Consider the following 18,452-nt stretch of genomic DNA (forward strand, 5'->3'; position numbering starts at 1 on the left):
AAGGAGGTAACGAAAGAGTTGGGCGTAGAGCACCAGTTGTCCACCGCATATCATCCAGAGACACAGGGAGCTCTGGAGCGGTTCCACCAAACCCTGAAGTCTCTTTTGCGTACATACTGCACTGAGACTGGTAAAGACTGGGTGGAGGGTTTGCCGTTTTTGATGTTTGCGGTGAGAGGAACCGTTCAAGAATCCCTGGGATTTAGCCCTGCTGAGCTGGTTTTTGGCCATTCAGTTCGCGGCCCATTAAAACTTCTAAGTGAGCAGTTTCTAGCTAGGGAATCTCCTCGTAAGTCTGCGCTAGACTATGTGAGTACTGTACGGGAGCATCTACACAAAGCGTGGGAGTTAGCTAGAGTTCATCTTGCTGAAGCCCAGTCCAAAATGAAACTTCGCTATGACAAGGGTAGTCTTCAGCGTAATTTCCAGCCTGGTGACAAGGTCTTAATACTGCTTCCTCTGCCTGGCTCACCTCTGCAGGCAAGATTTTCTGGACCTTATCAGATTGAGAAGAAGTTGAATGACACAAATTATGCAGTTTCTACTCCCGATCGTAAGCATAAGACTCGTGTGTGCCACATCAATATGCTTAAGGCTTACATTAGAAGAGATGGTGTTAAGTCTCAGCATGATCCTGTTGACCCTCTTCCTGTTGTTGCTAACACTGCTGTTAACTTGTCTCCTGTGTACTCTCCTGATTTAGATGGTCTTTGGAGTAAAGATGCCATTGCTTCATGTGGTACACTGTCTAACTCTGCCATCTTGTCTAACTTGCAGTCACATCTATCGTATCTGCCTGCATCCCAGTGTGATCGTGTGGTCCAGCTAATTGAAAAGTATCATATGCTGTTTAATGATGTACCATCACAAACTACCGAGGTCACTCATGATATTGATGTTGGTGAATGCAGGCCTATTAAACAGCATCCGTACCGTGCAAATCCCAATAAGCGTCAGGTTATGAAAACTGATGTAGAATATTTGTTGACTCACGGCTTTGCAGTGCCAAGTCAAAGTCTGTGGAGTTCACCGTGCTTGCTTGTACCCAAACCTGATGGATCGTGGCGATTTTGTACTGATTTTAGGAAGGTGAATTCTGTAACTAAGCCTGATTCCTTTCCTCTTCCTCGAATTGAGGACTGTGTTGACCGAGTGGGATCAGCTAGCTTTGTTACAAAGCTAGATTTATTAAAAGGATACTGGCAAGTTCCTTTGACACCCCGTGCCTCAGAAATCTCAGCGTTTGTGACCCCCGATTGTTTCTTACAGTACACATCTATGGCTTTTGGCATGCGAAATGCACCAGCAACATTCCAGCGGTTGATGCTGAAGGTACTGTCAGGTGTGCCTAACTGTGAAATGTACTTAGACGACATAGTTATCTACTCTGCAACGTGGGAAGAACATGCACAAACTCTTGAGTTGGTGTTTAAACGATTGCTGGAATCCCATCTTACCTTAAACTTAGCTAAGTGTGAATTTGCTAAGGCAAGAGTGACCTACCTCGGCAAATTAGTTGGCCAGGGCCAAGTGAGGCCTGTGCAAGCTAAGATAGAGGCTATTATGGATTTCCCACGGCCATGTAACAAGCGGGAGTTACGCCGTTTTCTGGGGATGACAGGGTACTACCGTGGCTTTTGTAAGAACTTTGCTACTGTTGTCACACCCCTAACTGATCTCCTTAAAGCAGAACAGAAGTTTGTGTGGAATGCTGAGTGTGAATCTGCATTTGATTCTGCTAAAGATTTGTTATGCCATGCTCCTGTGTTGTCTGCCCCGAATTTTGCTTTGCCTTTTAAGTTACAGGTGGATGCTAGCGGCGTTGGCGCCGGGGCAGTGTTGCTGCAAGAACACAAAGCGGGAATTGAACATCCAGTATGCTACTTTTAGAAGAAATTCACCAGGTGCCAAAGAAACTACAGTACCATTGAAAAGGAAGCTCTTGCCTTGTTGTTGGCACTGCAAAATTTTGAGGTCTACTTATGTAACGGTAATATGGGCCCTATTATTGTATACACTGACCACAACCCTCTCGTCTTCCTGTCTCGTATGGCAAACTCAAACCAGAGATTAATGAGATGGTCTCTTATTCTGCAAGAGTTTGTTCTTGAGATAAGGTATAAAAAAGGAGTGGACAATGTAGTAGCAGATGCTTTATCAAGGGCTCATACTGATGACTAAACGCTCATAAAATGTGTGGTAAGTTTTGTTTTTCTCTTTTACAAACCAAGAGAAATCATAGTTTGTAACTATGGGTGGGGGTGTTACGTCCAGAGACGAAGTCTTTATTGATTTATACTTTCTTTAATGTGTTCTTTTTTTTTTCTTTCCTTGTTTCTTCTTGACTCCTCCTACTCAATCTGCCTGGCAGGTAGTTGATTGCTCCCAGCTGTAACTGCTTACCAATTAAGAGAGAGCCAGCATAAAAGCAGAGCTCCAGCTACCAGACTGGGAGAAAAACGTTCCCCAAGAGCTTTCTCCAGAGCGTTGGTCTTTGTCCTGCCCAGCCTGTTGCTGCAGTTACAACTGGTGGTGGTTGAGCTGTTTAGTGTTCTACTTTGGTATGGTAGTATTTTCGTTTATTTGTTTATTGTGATATTCTCCAACCCTTACTTTTGTTGTTTTAGTTAAAGAGATTTATATTCTTCTTTACTTTTTAGTTTGTTATTCGGTTTACAGCTGCTATTATTAATGTCCCTCTTAGCAGCTACTTTAAGGTTTGCCTATTTGCGTTTTTGCTTAGTAGTTCTATTTTGGAAGCTGTAGGGAGGTGGGTGCCATTTTTGTTTAACCCTGTTTTGGGGCCAGGAAGGGAGTTAGGGTACAATCCTGTTGTTTTCTTTTCTTTTCTTTGTTAGTTTAGTTAGAGGTAAACTACCCCAGTTAGATTATATTTTTGTTTATTATTTTGGCCTTATCCTCTCCTGAAGCTATTGCTTCCTGTGTTTTTTCCCTTTTGTATTTGTTCCACAAGCTGTAAAATAAAATCTTTTTCTCGACAACTTGTTGCTTGTGGTGCTGTGGCAGGTCTCAGATTAACGCTCTTTAAAATATTTTACTTTTGTTGCGTCCACCTGTACCCCTAGACTTATGTGGGATGTAACACTAATGTCTCCATTCCTTTTGGCAACTGGCACCATTGGGGCACACCATGGAGTGGGCTCAGAAACCTCTTAAATCACACCCAGCCACTCCATTCTGTCCAGTTCTTGTTTTACCTTTGTAAGCATTGGGATTGGTACTCCACGAGCTACATGATAATGTCCTTCAGTGATAATTTGGTGGCTGTTCTGTACGCATGAATCTCTGTTTCCACTCCAGCCATTCGCTCGGCCTTTCAAACTGGAAACTTTCTGGTGGCGAAAATTTGAGCATATTCTCGACTGTGCAGCTCTTCACTTATAAGGGCAATATAGCAACAGTCTGTCAGAGTCCACTGAGCTAAAATCCCACTTCTGACACCATGTCAGAAACCACGCTAAACTTGCACTCTGTTCTTAGATATGTTTACCGAACACTTCCGTATACGTACATACGCATATGTAATAACCAATAAGAATGCTTGTTACAAACACATATACTATTTATGACAGTTTCAAATCAAAAAATTAATTTCTGTTACAGAACAGGGCATTGTGCACCTAATTTTTTTTCCTGTTGTAATTGCAGTAGTTAACTGGATTTGCTTAAGTGTTTTTCAAATGTTCTAATGAAGGATTTGTGCAATTGGGAAATCTAATTTTCTCTTTCACTTATGTTGTTATAATAAAATATAACTGTTTGTGCAGAATTTTGTATTTTTGGGGTGGGGGGTGGGGGGCTTGAAGGGGGTTTCGCCCAGGGTGTAAACTGCAGTAAGATTCAGCAGTGCTCTGCTCAGCAGGTGGGCGTGGAGTCGGGGAGGTGATTGACAGCATCCAGCCGCCTTAACTCCTCACGTCAGAGAAATACACTGGGGTTTTTTTTATATTATATATATATATATATAAATTTGAAAACAAAACAAAACATGAAATAATAGAAATGCTAAACTAGAAATAATCATGCTGAGATATTAAAATACTAAAAACTATGTAGCCTATATAAAAATATGTAAAAATATAACAATATTTATCAAAATACTTATCATTGCTTGGTAACTGGTTAATCCTTAATTGGTATTATCTAATTGTGTACTCAAATTTAACAGCTGACAGCTACATTACTTACCTTTCTATCTGACATTATCAAGATTTTGTTCTGACACCGTTAAACTGTTCTTGTTATATTTTATTACCATTTTCTAAACACGCACACGCACGCATGCATGCACGCACACACGCACACACACACACACACACACCACACCACACCACACCACACCCCTTAAAGTTTCCCCCTGCGCCCTTCAGAGAAACTTGAAACCGAAACACCCTCAGCCATGTGAGCGATCTCTTAAAAATATGAATATTCATACCAAACATCATCATGTATCGTTTAATTAAAATTAGGCTGATATTAATTCATCAATTTACTACAGATGCAGTAAAAACTTTAAGATTTCAGTCCATTCAAGCTCCTAGAATTACAGCAATCCTTAAAACGTTATTTGTGTCACAAACCCAACCGTAATACTTTATATACTTAACGTCCTGGTTTATTTGTGACTCCGGCTAAGATGAAGCGACGGAGGTGCGCTGAAGCAGTAAATATACAAACTCTTTTCTCTTCCCTTACAAAAGAAACGAGTCGATAATGAAGTCATTTGATTTATTTCAAACTTGAACACAATTAGCATGATAAACCAGCAATTAACTAAGCAGGAAAAGTTTATTTCTCTGACAGCTTGTGGAAATATTAGCCAGTTTAAAAGCACTGAGGGGGAAAGTGGAGTTGAGCCGTTCTGGAGAGGTTTTCAAATCTAAACTGCTGCGAAGCTTCCCGCGCTTTCAATGTGGACCGTTAGTTTTAAAGGTCGCGATGCAGATGTGGTTCGCAGTAATACATGGTGTAACAGTGGTTAGTCCTTCATTTATATCTGTATATCAATATTTATAGTTGTTAATTAAAGGAGGGATGATTGCAGAGTAGATGGAGCTATGAGTAAAATATCACAAAATAAAGCAAAGAAGCAAAAGAAAAAAAATTGTTATTGGTGTGTCGCATGTTGTTTTGGGAACCTCTCAGGAACACTCAGCTTCATCCAAGACAGAACAGAAACATAACAGTCATGAACGCGGCAGTGCGCTTTAAAGAAATTTACAACACCAGAAAAACTTTAATACAAATCTTAAATATATCCATCTGAGGAAAAAGACACATGATGAACGTTCCCTAAATCTTTGTGACGGTGTCACGATAACCAACCTGTTTTAGGAAGCACTGTCTTATCCGTTACAGTGTGCTGTATTTACTCTAGTTTTAAGGTTCGGTTAGAGAAGAATCGCTTCCAGCCGTCCAATCAAAAATGAACAGAAAAAACCATGATATACAAACAGCATCAAACTGCTTTGGTTAAATAATAAAGACATTAGGAAATAAAAGAAGGCTAAAATCAAACAAATCAAATTATCGTCACACATGCAGTATAACGATTGTACATCTTTGTAATGAAGGAATAAATGAGCGAACAAATGAACAAATAGAGCAGGTGAACACATTACTGTAAACCAATTCAATCTGTGTCACCGAGTCTGTATGGGAAAATCAGCTCATTCTCTCACGGAAGTCGTGTCTGCTGCGCTTTATTCTCACGTTTTTTCCATTCCGTCTTTTTTCACTTGCATAGTGAGTCTGTGGGTACCGTGACAGCAACCTCAGGAAGGGGAGGAGTTTGAGAGTCCAGACTCCGCCCTCTTTGATATGACACTCACAATGCAACCTCTCTCTGTCTCTCTCGGCCGTTAGACGTTTTCTTCACCTTGTGGATGCCCTCCAGCACTCCGGATTCCGTTATACTGTGTGCGAGAGAAACGATATCACACACTGAACCTCTCACAGGGAGAGAGAGAAAGAGAGATAGAGAGAGAGACCTACACTTCATCCATCTCCAGGTCCTCCTCGTCCTGAGGCAGCTGTAGATACGGGTTATTTGATGCCGGACGGAACTTGAATCCCGTCAAGACGAAGAAGATCAGAGTAGAAACCTCCACTAAAAACTGCAAACACAAAGACAGAAAAGACAAGTGCTGCATATGAGAAACATCAAACGGCAAACAAAACAAAAGCATAACAAAACCACGCTTCTCGGTTGAGCTGCGCAGCGCGGACCGTTTATCAGCTCGGACCACGACACAAACAAACTCGTCTAAGCTCAGAACAGCTTTACTCGGGCAACAGTTTATTTTAGTTAAGATTTTGTCAGAATTCTGCTCTTGAAGTAAGAGAAGTTACAAAGTGCCTTGAAAAACAAACTTTTCCTCAATTTTCAACAATCACATAGTGTTCCTTTTATTATCGGTCAGTTACACATAACACTAAGAATAATGGTACATTTAATGCGAGTAGAATAGCCTATATTAATTTTCTATATAAATATTTTCCATGTTACTGTTGTTAAAAAGTAATTTTGTATGCATCAACTCAAGCTCAATGCTTTACTGTCAAATGTGTCTTACTAAGAATAAAACATGTAATACTATGAGTAACTGCTCTTATTAATGCAAATCAATAGTAATTTTCTGATTAAATTATCTTTCTTTAATAACCCCTCCTCACCCCCAGCGCAACCAAATCTGCTCCTGGAGCCATCGTCTGCAGAACTTAGTGGTGCTGGTGCTACTGCCCTCAAATGTTAGTCTGGACCCCTGAAACGCCATCTACATATCTTATTTATGTTATCATGTTATGTTAAAGCGGGGCTAGTGTGATTACCTCCTGACACCACTGCCACTGGAACGGCACCGTCAACTCCAGCAGTATCGCGATGATCCGCGTGAAGTAGATATAACACACGATCTGAGGACAGAAAAAATGCTTTTTAGTTGTCCACCTTAGAGAAATGATCTTATCCTAGATGTGAAAAAAGACGAATGTCTCACCATCACATAGTAATGTCTGAAGAGCTTTAACTTCTCCAGGTTCATAGCAGCTGCACGAGAATGTACATTGTGTATTTAGAAACAAACAAATATACACGCAAACAAACAAAAACAACATTGGTATCGATAACTATACCGATAACTGTAACAATAATTATACTGATAACTAATGATAACTATAATGAGTTACACTAATAACTGTAACAATAACAATGATAACTATAAAATATAATTACACTGATAATTAAAGATAACTACAAAAATTATTATACTGATTACTGTAACTAACTATAAAGATAATTACACCGATAACTACAACAACGATCATCAATAACTATATCGATAATTAAAGTGATAACTATAAAGATAACAATAACTATACCGATAATTCTACTAATATATAAAACTATAACAATAATTACACTGATAACTATAGCAATAACTGACAATAACTATACCGATAACTATTAAGATAATTATACAGATAACTGTAATGATAGCTATACCCATAACTAATGATAACTATAAAGACAATTACACTGATAACTGTAACGATAACTACCGATAACTATAAAATAATTATACTGATTACTACAGAAATAACTATAAAGATAATTACACTGATAACTACTATGTTAACCAATGATACTTACACCGATAACTATAAAGATAATTAAACTGAGTATAAGGATAACAATAACTATAAGAGTAATTGGTTACACTTTATCTTAAGGTGTCATTGTTAGAGTGTAATTATACATTAAAGTACTGATTAATATTAATTAACTACATGTGCTTACTATATGGTTTGGGTTAGGGTTACTTGCATGTAATTATGCATAATTAATTATTATAATAATTAAGTAAGTACATGCAACTTGTGTAACAAGGACACCTTAAAATAAAGTGTTGCCGAATAATTATACTAATAACTATAATGATAACTATTAAAGACAATTTTACTGATAACTATAAAGATAATTATAGTGAGAATTGTAATGATAATTGTGACAATTAGAAACAATGATTACTATAAGCATAGCAATAACCGATAACTAAAAGATAATACTATAATGACTATACCTATAAACTATTATATAAAAATAACTTTAACAATACCTACAGTGCTAACTATATAGTGCTAATCATAGCAATGGAATTGTTCCTGTGTAGTTATTGTTTTAGTTGCGTTGTGAACTGTATGTTATAGTTTTCATCATAGTTCTGGACCCTGGTGTGAATGGCTCTTTACGACACACACAGTTCCTGTCAAACACACCTTTGCCGTCCGTGTTCGAAGCCTCCTGCAGGTGTCGGATGGACCTGTTAGACACAGAATCATACAACACATCAGATAACAGTAAATATCAGCACATCTGGAGTCTGGCGCACCGCTACGCACCAGACGACAGGAAACAGGACGGCTCCGCAGCAGATGAGATCCACCAGGAACAGGATCTCCCTCCAGAGAGTGTATTCACTCGCGCCCTCCTCCGTCTCCTCGATGATGATATAGGACACGTTAGCCAGAACCTGCAACAAACCAGCATCAGTCACGGATAATATCACATCAGAAACACGTGGAAGACGTGTTCAAACACACACCTGCAGAGGAATGACAATCATGAAGATCTTCTTCTCTTTGTCCGACAGGATGTATTTGACGAAGGCAAAGCCGGTGCCGATGAGAGCCAGCGTGATGAACAGAAGAGCCCCCTTCAGCCTGACACACAAACACTGTGATTCTGAGATCATGCACATTGAAACATATGCAGTACAAGGACACCCCTGCATCTCTAAGCATGAGAAACAGAAGGAAAGTGAAGGTGTGATACGCACAGGTGTGTGATGTAATACATGACGGCCCAGCCTTCAATAGGATGACCTTCAGAGTTGATGAAGTGATAGTTGATCTGAGCAGAAGACACACAAACACTTCTGTTTTATATTCATATCTAAAGAACAGATGTAATTAAATATTGTTTTCTTATAAGTAAATCAACATTGAGTTATTGTGTTTTTATATTTACATCTAAGTACAGTACATACAAATCTAAGTAAATGTATATATCGCAGTTATATATACATATCATGGAGTATCAAGAGCATCACAAAACAATCATCATCTAAAGAAAATTAAGATAAATGATTAATTCCTAGATGTTGGTAAATCAGTTTCTATTCTCATGTAAGCATCTAAGGCTATCTTCATGGCAAAAACTGAGTTGGAATAACACAAGATTTACAAACACAAAATACCAAATAAACAAAAAATACCCAAGATGTTGGCAAGTATGTCCTGTATGTTTTAGTGCAATTCTTCAGAAGTTCTCAAATATTTTCTCGAGACGAGTTCAAGACTAACACATTCAACTTTAACAAGTCATGAAGCTTTTTTTTAAAAAAAAAAAAAACTAATAAAAATAACAAAGCACGTCAAAATTACAAAAAAATTATCTAGAAAATTAAAATGAAACCAGAATATTAAAATCAAATCTAATATTACTAGAAAGTATGAAAGTATCTCAATGCTGCTAAAACCCCAGTGTGAGTGTGACCAGTGTTTTACTCACGCTGTGAAACAGCAGAGACACAGCTTTAGTGTACGCCAGCGCCGCCATCAGCCAGTGGATCTTAAACACGCTGTACCTGTCAAACACACACACATCATGAACGCCAGCGGCTTTACTCACAGCGACAGGCCCGTGTGTGTGTGTGCGCGTGTTTTTGTGACATATCAGGACACAACTTTGTATAATGACATGGGTATGACACAGGTATTACAAGGAGAGGGTGACTTATAAACCATACAGAATGAGTTTTTTTGAGAAAGTAAAAATGCAACAGAGTTTCCTGTAAGGGGTAGGGTTACGTGTAGGGACATAGAATATACAGTTTGTACAGTATAAAAACCATTATGCCTATGGAATGTCCCCACAATTCACAAAAACAAATGTGTGTGTGTGTGTGTATTTACCTGTATTTGAGCAATGTGTACGTCCACACCACGGCGGCGGCGAAGAAGATGGCAGCCATTGAGATGTAGAGGCGCGGCAGGGGAATCTCACCCGCTGACAGATAACCGTTGGGATTCTTCTCTGTGATCTCCACCTAACACACACACAGGGCACTCCTTTAAAGAGCTAAGCACATGGTCTGAAGAGAGAACGTCACAGGTGCACTTAGGGGGGGGTCCGGATCCAAAAGGGTTGTACCCTCTTAATGAGCCATGGGTGTGTTTTGGATATAACGTGCAATAAACCAATCAGAGTCTCATCACATTCTTTAAGAGCCAGTTGCGCTTGCGCTTCGCTTTTTATACGCTGGAATTTACAAGAGCAAAGACTGAAAGCATCTTCAGAGAGGAAACGGAGCTGCTCGTGTGCGAAGTTAAAGTGTACACAACAATAATCTTTTACATTGTAATCCTTTCATTTTTAATATCTGGCATGTTTGTGTTCTGCTGCACGTCAAATGCATATATTTTCTGCCCCCATGTCTCGAATTTGTGATTTATTTAAATGTATTTTAATAGACTGAATCACGCAGTGAAAGAACACACTCTAAATGTGTATGCACACTGTAGACTTCATCACGTAATGTATGCGTGCGCTCTGTAGGGGTGTTTTAAATGGTTTTTGCAAAATACTCGATAATGCCAAATCGCACATCGTTAAAACAATATATATTATCGCACACCTCTAGCCTGAACACACCTGGTTTTAGACCAGCACACTCATGGGTGAACAGATGGGCGCAAATACATTTGCTATTTAAACAACGTGGTGCTGGATGTGAAAATGATAACTGCGTCGGGCTGAAACTACGATAGGGCCACAGAGTTTGATGCTGATCATGTGACACGCGGCACTGAGCCGGTCAGATGTGGTCTGCAGCACTTACGTGTAGAGAATATGGACTCAGCGACTTGCCGTTGAAGCAGTTGTGGAAGTCCAGGTTGTAGAGGCCCTGCGAGCTTGCGCTCATCGTGAGACGGAACTGAGAGCGGGAGAGAAAGCAGACGTGAGCGGTTTGATATCCATCACTGGTCTGTTTATTTAATACACAGTGTGTGTGTGTGTGTGACGGCTCTCACGCTGAAGTTGTAGGAATCACCGTCTTGCTGCAGCTCCAGCAACATCCCGTCCAAACTCTCCACCTGATGGGAACACGGTTCAAGAAACAGCTGCTCATGAAGGGTCATGAAACACCACGCTACTTGCTCTGAGATTTCAGCAGAGGTGTTTGTATTGCACATCACTGAAGACTAATGTTTGCATCCTTTATTTTTATTTGTTGGAGAAAACTGGTTAACTTTGAGCTTCTTAGTGCTATTTTCGTCTTCCGTGTTTAAAATCTACATCGTGTTGACGTCACAGTTTGTGAGTGTGCAAAGAACTATAGTACTTTGATGATGTGTCGGTATCTCATAATTATTCATGAGACTGCGTGTTCTTATCCTATGAGAAGACGCTCCGCTTAATTATTCACCACAGCACTTGCTGATTTCCTATGACAGATGCTTCAGATGGTGAGATCGCGTACATTAACTGAGAATTGTTCATGGATCAAAGGAGAGCGTTTGTTTTTGCTTTGTAAGAGCTCGGCACAAACACGATTAGTGAGTGTAACCAGTTTTTACAGATACTTGAAAACTAATCAAAAGGCTTAAATAAACCTTAAAAGTTATTAACAGCACGTTCATATATATATATATATATATATATATATATATATATATATATATATATATATATATATATGCAAATGGATATATATATATATATATATATATTCGATGCAGAGTGCAAATGGCTGTGCATTTATTTGTGTTTTTACCTATGGGAGCGAAATGAAACTGTCTGAACACTTAACTGTGGTGAGAACAAACCAGTGCGGAAACAGTGGGATTCATGACCCTTTACACAAGCTTTTAAAATCAGATTTAAATTTTAAGAATCATGTTTAACAAACACACAGGTACGTACCTTCTGGCTAACGGTGCTGCTGACAGCAGGTGTCGCTTTGGCCTTATCTTGTGAATTTTCTTTTGGTATTGTTGTCTTACCAACACTAGGTTCTTTTTTCTTGTCATCCACATTTTCTCTTTTTGTCCTCGCTGCGAAACACAAACATCATCAATAGCCATCAAACACACTCTCACACACACTTCAGAGTCACATGCATTTGTTTTACCTTTCTCTCCATCCGTCTTCTTCGGCTTCAGTTTGGACTCCAGCGTGATGTTAAAATTACCGACATGCTTCACTTGGACTCTGCACACACAATCACAGTCAGTCACATTCACAGCCACAGTAAATCACAATCACAGTAATAATCCCTCACAACAATCACATTCATATTCACAATCACGATCAGAATCACAGTCACAATCACATTCACAGTCACAGTAATAACCTGTCACAATCACATTCACAGTCAGAATCACAATCACATTGAAAATCACAGTAATAATCCAATCACATCATCACATTCACAACCACAGTAATAAGCCATCACAACATTTATATTCACAGTCACAGTAACAATCCGTCACAACAATCACATTCATATTCACAGTCACAATCACATTTACAATCACAGTAATAATCCTTCACAACAATCAAATTCAGACAGGATCACAATCCGTCACAACAATCACATTCACAGAATCAAACACAAACAAACACAAAACCAAAATAAAAATCCGTCACAACAATCACATTCACAGTAGCGATCACAATCACATTTACAACCACAGTAATAATCCGTCACCACAATCACATTCATATTCAGTCACAATCACATTTATAATCATAGTAATAATCCCTCACTACAATCACATTCATATTCAGTCACAATCACATTTACAATCACAGTAATAATCCTTCACAACAATCACATTCATATTCAGTCACAATCACATTTACAATCACAGTAATAATTCGTCACCACAATCACATTAAAAATCACAGTAATAATCCGTCACCACAATCACATTCACGATCACAATCACATTTACAATCACAGTAATAATCCGTCACAACAATCACATTCATATTCAGTCACAATCACATTTACAATCACAGTAATAATTCGTCACCACAATCACAATCAATCACAATAAAAATCACAGTAATAATCCGTCACAACAATCACATTAACGATCACAATCACATTATCACATTCACAATCACAGTAATAATCCATCACAACAATAACATTCAGTCACATTCATATTCACACTCACAATCACAGTAATAATCCGTCACAACAATCACATTAACGATCACAATCACATTATCACATTCACAATCACAGTAATAATCCATCACAACAATCACATTAACGATCACAATCACATTATCACATTCACAATCACAGTAATAATCCATCACAACAATCACAGTCACATTCATATTCAGTCATGATCACAATCACATTAACAATCAGCCACAAAAAAATTTAACAATCAGTAACAATCACAATCAGCCACATTAACAGTTACGATCACAGTCACAGTAAAATTCATAATCACAGTAGGTAACACTTTATTTTACGGTGTCCTTGTTGCACGTTACATGTACTTACTATTATAATAACAATGAATTATGCATAATTGCATGCAAGTAACCCTAAGCAGCCAAACCCTAATCCTATCCCTATTAGGGCTGAACGATATGGACAAAATTTCATATCTCGATTTTCATGCCAGATATCTCGATATCGATACAATACGGCCGCCCCCCTCCCCACAACCCCTTTTCCCCACCCCTCTCGGGGTCAGGCAGCTGGGCGGGGGGGGGGGGGTTTGTTCGTTGTTTTTGTTTTCCGTTGTTTTTATATATATATATATACATATACATATATATAGTTTATATATATAAATACAGAATCTGAATTAAAATGTGTTTGATTTAAGCCTACATTTCAAAATTTTGTGTCAGAAAATGTATTGATTTTTAAGCCTTTCGCACGTACGATCACACAGGTGTAATCAGTCGAGGCTGGTCCCTGGAGCGTACGATCAAGTGCATCACATGATCAACTGCTAAATTCAAATGTTGAATTTAGCCAGAGACAGGCGCGCACAGAACTGTCATATATCACAACTTTTCAGTGTCTTTCAACCACATACTGTTTATTTTAGGTTTCAAACATATAAATTCACATAAGTACTAAAAAAAAAACATACATTTAGAGTTTGTAAAATACACACTGATGTCTATGGAAGAGGTAATAATAATCCTTTCCATTATAATTCGACACGTTTTATTCATATCAGATACACATTGTGTTCGTAACTTAACTTCAATCTTTACTCTATTCTATTCCCAGTTCACCAGCCACTTACTTTTAAGTATTTCGGGAGAAGTGGATGAATTCACGTGTTGTAAACATAGAGGTAGTAAATCCAACAGATCCCATTCTCTGAACTGCGTCTGCGGCACAAACTAACATGGCGGCGCCCATCGCGCATACAGCTCAACTAACGCGATCGTTATAAAGGTGTGTAAACAACAATATACTTCCACTTGCATGTATTTGACAATCGGAATATCAGATATTTCATGCCATAGCTAACACATTTGTGAATATTCTAATTAATAAAGGAAAAATTACATAAAAGCAAATCATCATTCATTCAGCGCTGTTCCTGCTGCGGTGTGTCACGTGACAAGCAATGACGCGTCACCATGGAAACACCGCCCCCCTCTCACAATATAGTTCCCACGTCCCTGGTAGTGTGTGCGCGCTGGCTTTAGCGGTGCATTCAAGGGCACTCGTAAAACTGATGTTTGTTGTGACTGCCAGAGTTGTATGCAGGGCGAGCGCGGAGAGGGGAAATCTTTTTTTGCTTTTTTCGATAGTAATATCTTGAAAGTTCATATCTAGATATAGATATGATAACGATATATCGTTCAGCCCTAATCCCTATCCATATAGTAAAAACACGTAGTACTGAAATGTAGTATAAATACACTGTAACAACAACACAAAAAAAAAAATAACAAACAACTACTACAAAAAATATTATCATCATAATAATCATCATTATTATCTATCTTATTAGTTATTGTTGGTTATGGTTACAGTTATCGGTGTAATTAGCTTTAGTTATTTTATAGTAATCGGTATAATTATTTCTATGGTTATCGGCAGTTATCATTACAATAATCAGTGTAATTATCTTTATAGTTATCATTTGTTATCGGAACAATTATCATTACAGTTATCAGTACAACTAAAACTACAGTTTAACCTCACAGTAAAAATGTGTCATAATCACATTCATAGTCACGTTCACAATGTATGTCAGATGAAGTGTCATGCTTTATTCAGTGTTGGAGAAGCTACTTTAAAAAAACAAAACTGCACTTAATTTTTTTTTTTTTTTTTTATGATTAATAAACATCTCAATCAAGCAACCCTGAGGTCATGATCGGCCTGTGTTTCTCTCCTCATCGCTGGACTGGACTCACCCGAGATTCTTGGTGTCGATGATGAAGAGGATGCGGTCACTGTCACTCTTACTATTGGTCAGCTTGCACTCCTCCACCTCCTCCGCCTGTCGAGCCACAAACACAAGCGTCAGGGACAAGGATACGAACAGAGGACAGAGAGAGAAGCCACACAGATACTCACGGTGTAGAACAGGACACCGCTCACTCGAGACCGGGCCAAACTGAAGCCCACCTGCAACACAAACCACAGCATCTAATGAATGACACACACACACACACACACACACACACACACACACACACACACTGAGACGGGTGGCTTACATTCCTGGAGTCACCCTTCTCCTGCGGCAGTTTTAGAGACATAAGATGGACGTCCAGAGTGCCGTCCGCAAAATAACCGAACGAGTTCAAATGGACCAGAAACCGTGTCTCATTCTAAGAGAGAAAAGAGAGCCGTTCAGTGTTCATAATGTTTCCAGCTACCTTCTTTAAGAACAGATGTAAATACAGTACAGGTCAAAAGTTTGGAAACATTACTATTTTTAATGTTTTTGAAAGAAGTTTCTTCTGCTCATCAAGCCTGCATTTATTTGATCAAAAATACAGAAAAAACAGTAATATTGTGAAATATTATTACAACTTAAAATAATAGTTTTTTCTATTTGAATATACTTTAAAAAAATAATTTATTTCCTGTGATGCAAAGCTGAATTTTCAGCATCATTACTCCAGCCTTCAGTGTCACATGTAACATCCAGTCTATCACATGATCATTTAGAAATCATTCTAATATTCTGATTTATTATGAGTGTTGGAAACAGTTCTTGCTGCTGTCTAATATATTTGATCAATAAAAGGTTAAAAAGAACTGCATTTATTCAAAATGAAAAAAAAAATCTAATAATATATATTCTAATAAATATTTTTCTTTACTATCACTTTTTTATCAATTTAACACATCCTTGCTGAATAAAAGTATTGATTTTATTTAAAAAAAAGAAAGAAAAAAAAAATACTGACCCCCAAATTACTGACCAGTAGTGTATATTGTTATTACAAAATATATATATTTTAAAAACATAGCTTCTTTTTTTTTTTTTTTACTTTTTTATTCATCAAAGTATCCTAAAAAAGTATCACATGTTCTGAAAAAATATTAAGCAGCAGAACTGTTTCCAACTTTGATAATGAATCATCATATTAGAATGATTTCTAAAGGATCATGTTATAATGATCCTAAAAATTTCAGCTTTGCATCACAGAAATAAATGATAATTTAAAGTATAATAAATTTAAAAACAATTATTTTAAATTGTAATAATATATCACAATATAACATTTTTTCTGTATTTTTGATTAAATAAATGCAGGCTTGATGAGCAGAAGAAACTTCTTTCAAAAACATTAAAAATAGTAATGTTTAAAAAAATTTTGACCTGTACTGTATGTGAATTCATTAATTATTCAGTTTATGAGTAAGTCATTAAACAAGTGAAATTAATGACGTAAATCATCAGGCAAGAGACCCAAATGTGACCCTGGAGCACAAAAACAGTCATAAGAGTCAATTTAGAATAAATAATCTCTCCATTGATGTATGGTTTGTTAGGAGGACAATATTTGTCTGAGATACAACTATTTGAAAATCTGGAATCTGAGGGAGCAAAAAAATCTAAATATTGAGAAAATCATCTTTAAAGTTGTTCAAATGAAGTTCTTAGCAATGCATATTACTAATCAAAAATTAAGTTTTGATATATTTACAGTAGGAAACTTACTAAATAACTTCATGGAACATGATCTTTACTTAGTATCCTAATGATTTTTGTCATAAAAGAGAAATGTATAATTGTGATCCATACAATGTATTGTTGTCTATTGCTACAGATATACCCCAGACACTTAAGACTGCTTCTGTGCTGTGAATAACAAATCATTACAAATGAATTATTTTATCTAAAATAAACCATTACATAAGAGATACATGAGACAAATCATACCATATGTGAAACACAAGCTTAAACAAGGAGGATAAATCATTAAATAAATGATGAAGCAATAAATTCATAATTTTATGAACAATGAATCTTTATTTAAGTAAGATAAAAGAGATACGTGAACCAAACGCTTAAATAAAGGAGGTTATTTATCAAAGAAGCTAAATAAATTAGAAAAGTCAGTAAAAAGTGAAATAAACAAGACAAAGCTGAAAACATGTTGAATAACTGATCAGGAGATGACAGAATAAAAGAGGAGATGAGCTGATGAAGTATAAATAAAGCGTGACAGACCTTGAGTTTGAGCTGGTGGATCCTCGCGCTGCTCTCTGACGCCGTCAGGATGAAGACCATCACACTCACCAGAGTCTTCATCGTCATCTTCATCATCCTCACACGCTGTGTGCCGATCACTGAGCCGTCAACGATCAATCTGTCTGCCCGAGGATTGACACTCACTCATCTGATCGCCAGTTTGTTTCCAAACTCTTCCAGCTTCACCTCCACTTCCGGGACGCGTGAGCGCCTACACGTCATCACCGACCGCGGGGGCGGCGCGCGACACAGCGCCTTTACTGGCGGGAGGACACGCTTCCTCAGAAAAACAACTACTGGATGGAGTTCTTCTGCTGCTTCTTTCATCTCAAAGGGGCATTACCGCCACCTACTAGACTGGAGTGTGGGTATTAGAATAACATCAAAGGAGAGGTGGAGAGAAAAAATACAATAAAACAAAACACACCAAAAATAAATAATAATAATTTTTATTAAAAATTCCTATTAAATTCTTTCACTTAACCCAGTGTTTTTCAAAAATAAAATTAATAAATTGTGTATTCTCCCAGATGCTTTCCCTAATAAATGCTCAAGTGTCATACTTTGTTCATCCATTTGTGCCTTTAATTCTGCCCTATCTTCTTCATATTTTTTGCAGTCTAACAGTATATGCTTCACTGTCTCTACAATAA

The 18,452-nt window shown here is 37.7% G+C and overlaps 1 protein-coding gene across 1 annotated transcript; it reads right to left on the reverse strand.

Annotated features, from left to right (window-relative positions):
• Window positions 1-4,735: 4,735 nt before the first annotated feature.
• LOC109107697 (protein GPR108-like) lies at window positions 4,736-18,055 on the reverse strand. The gene is made up of 18 exons (XM_042717460.1): window positions 17,779-18,055; window positions 15,809-15,922; window positions 15,666-15,716; window positions 15,503-15,588; window positions 12,216-12,295; window positions 12,008-12,138; window positions 11,116-11,178; window positions 10,923-11,018; window positions 9,997-10,130; window positions 9,593-9,668; window positions 8,859-8,932; window positions 8,625-8,742; window positions 8,422-8,552; window positions 8,299-8,342; window positions 7,020-7,069; window positions 6,853-6,936; window positions 6,016-6,137; window positions 4,736-5,936 (listed from the first exon to the last, which is right to left on the reverse strand). The coding sequence occupies exons 1-18, from the start codon at window positions 17,872-17,874 to the stop codon at window positions 5,849-5,851; spliced, it is 1,638 nt and encodes a 545-aa protein (XP_042573394.1). The 5' UTR covers window positions 17,875-18,055; the 3' UTR covers window positions 4,736-5,848.
• Window positions 18,056-18,452: the final 397 nt, after the last annotated feature.

Source organism: Cyprinus carpio, chromosome B1, assembly GCF_018340385.1.
Source record: "Cyprinus carpio isolate SPL01 chromosome B1, ASM1834038v1, whole genome shotgun sequence".
NCBI lineage: Eukaryota > Metazoa > Chordata > Actinopteri > Cypriniformes > Cyprinidae > Cyprinus > Cyprinus carpio.

Excerpts from the sequence above, each read along its gene's own strand:
- LOC109107697 (XM_042717460.1), bottom strand. The coding sequence starts at position 17,874 with ATGATGAAGATGACGATGAAGACTCTGGTGAGTGTGATGGTCTTCATC. Across the intron at positions 12,296-15,502 it reads ATCGACACCAAGAATCTCGG|AGTCCAAGTGAAGCATGTCG; the intron begins GTGAGTCCAGTC and ends TTGTGTGTGCAG. Across the intron at positions 5,937-6,015 it reads GACCTGGAGATGGATGAAGT|TATAACGGAATCCGGAGTGC; the intron begins GTAGGTCTCTCT and ends TCTCGCACACAG.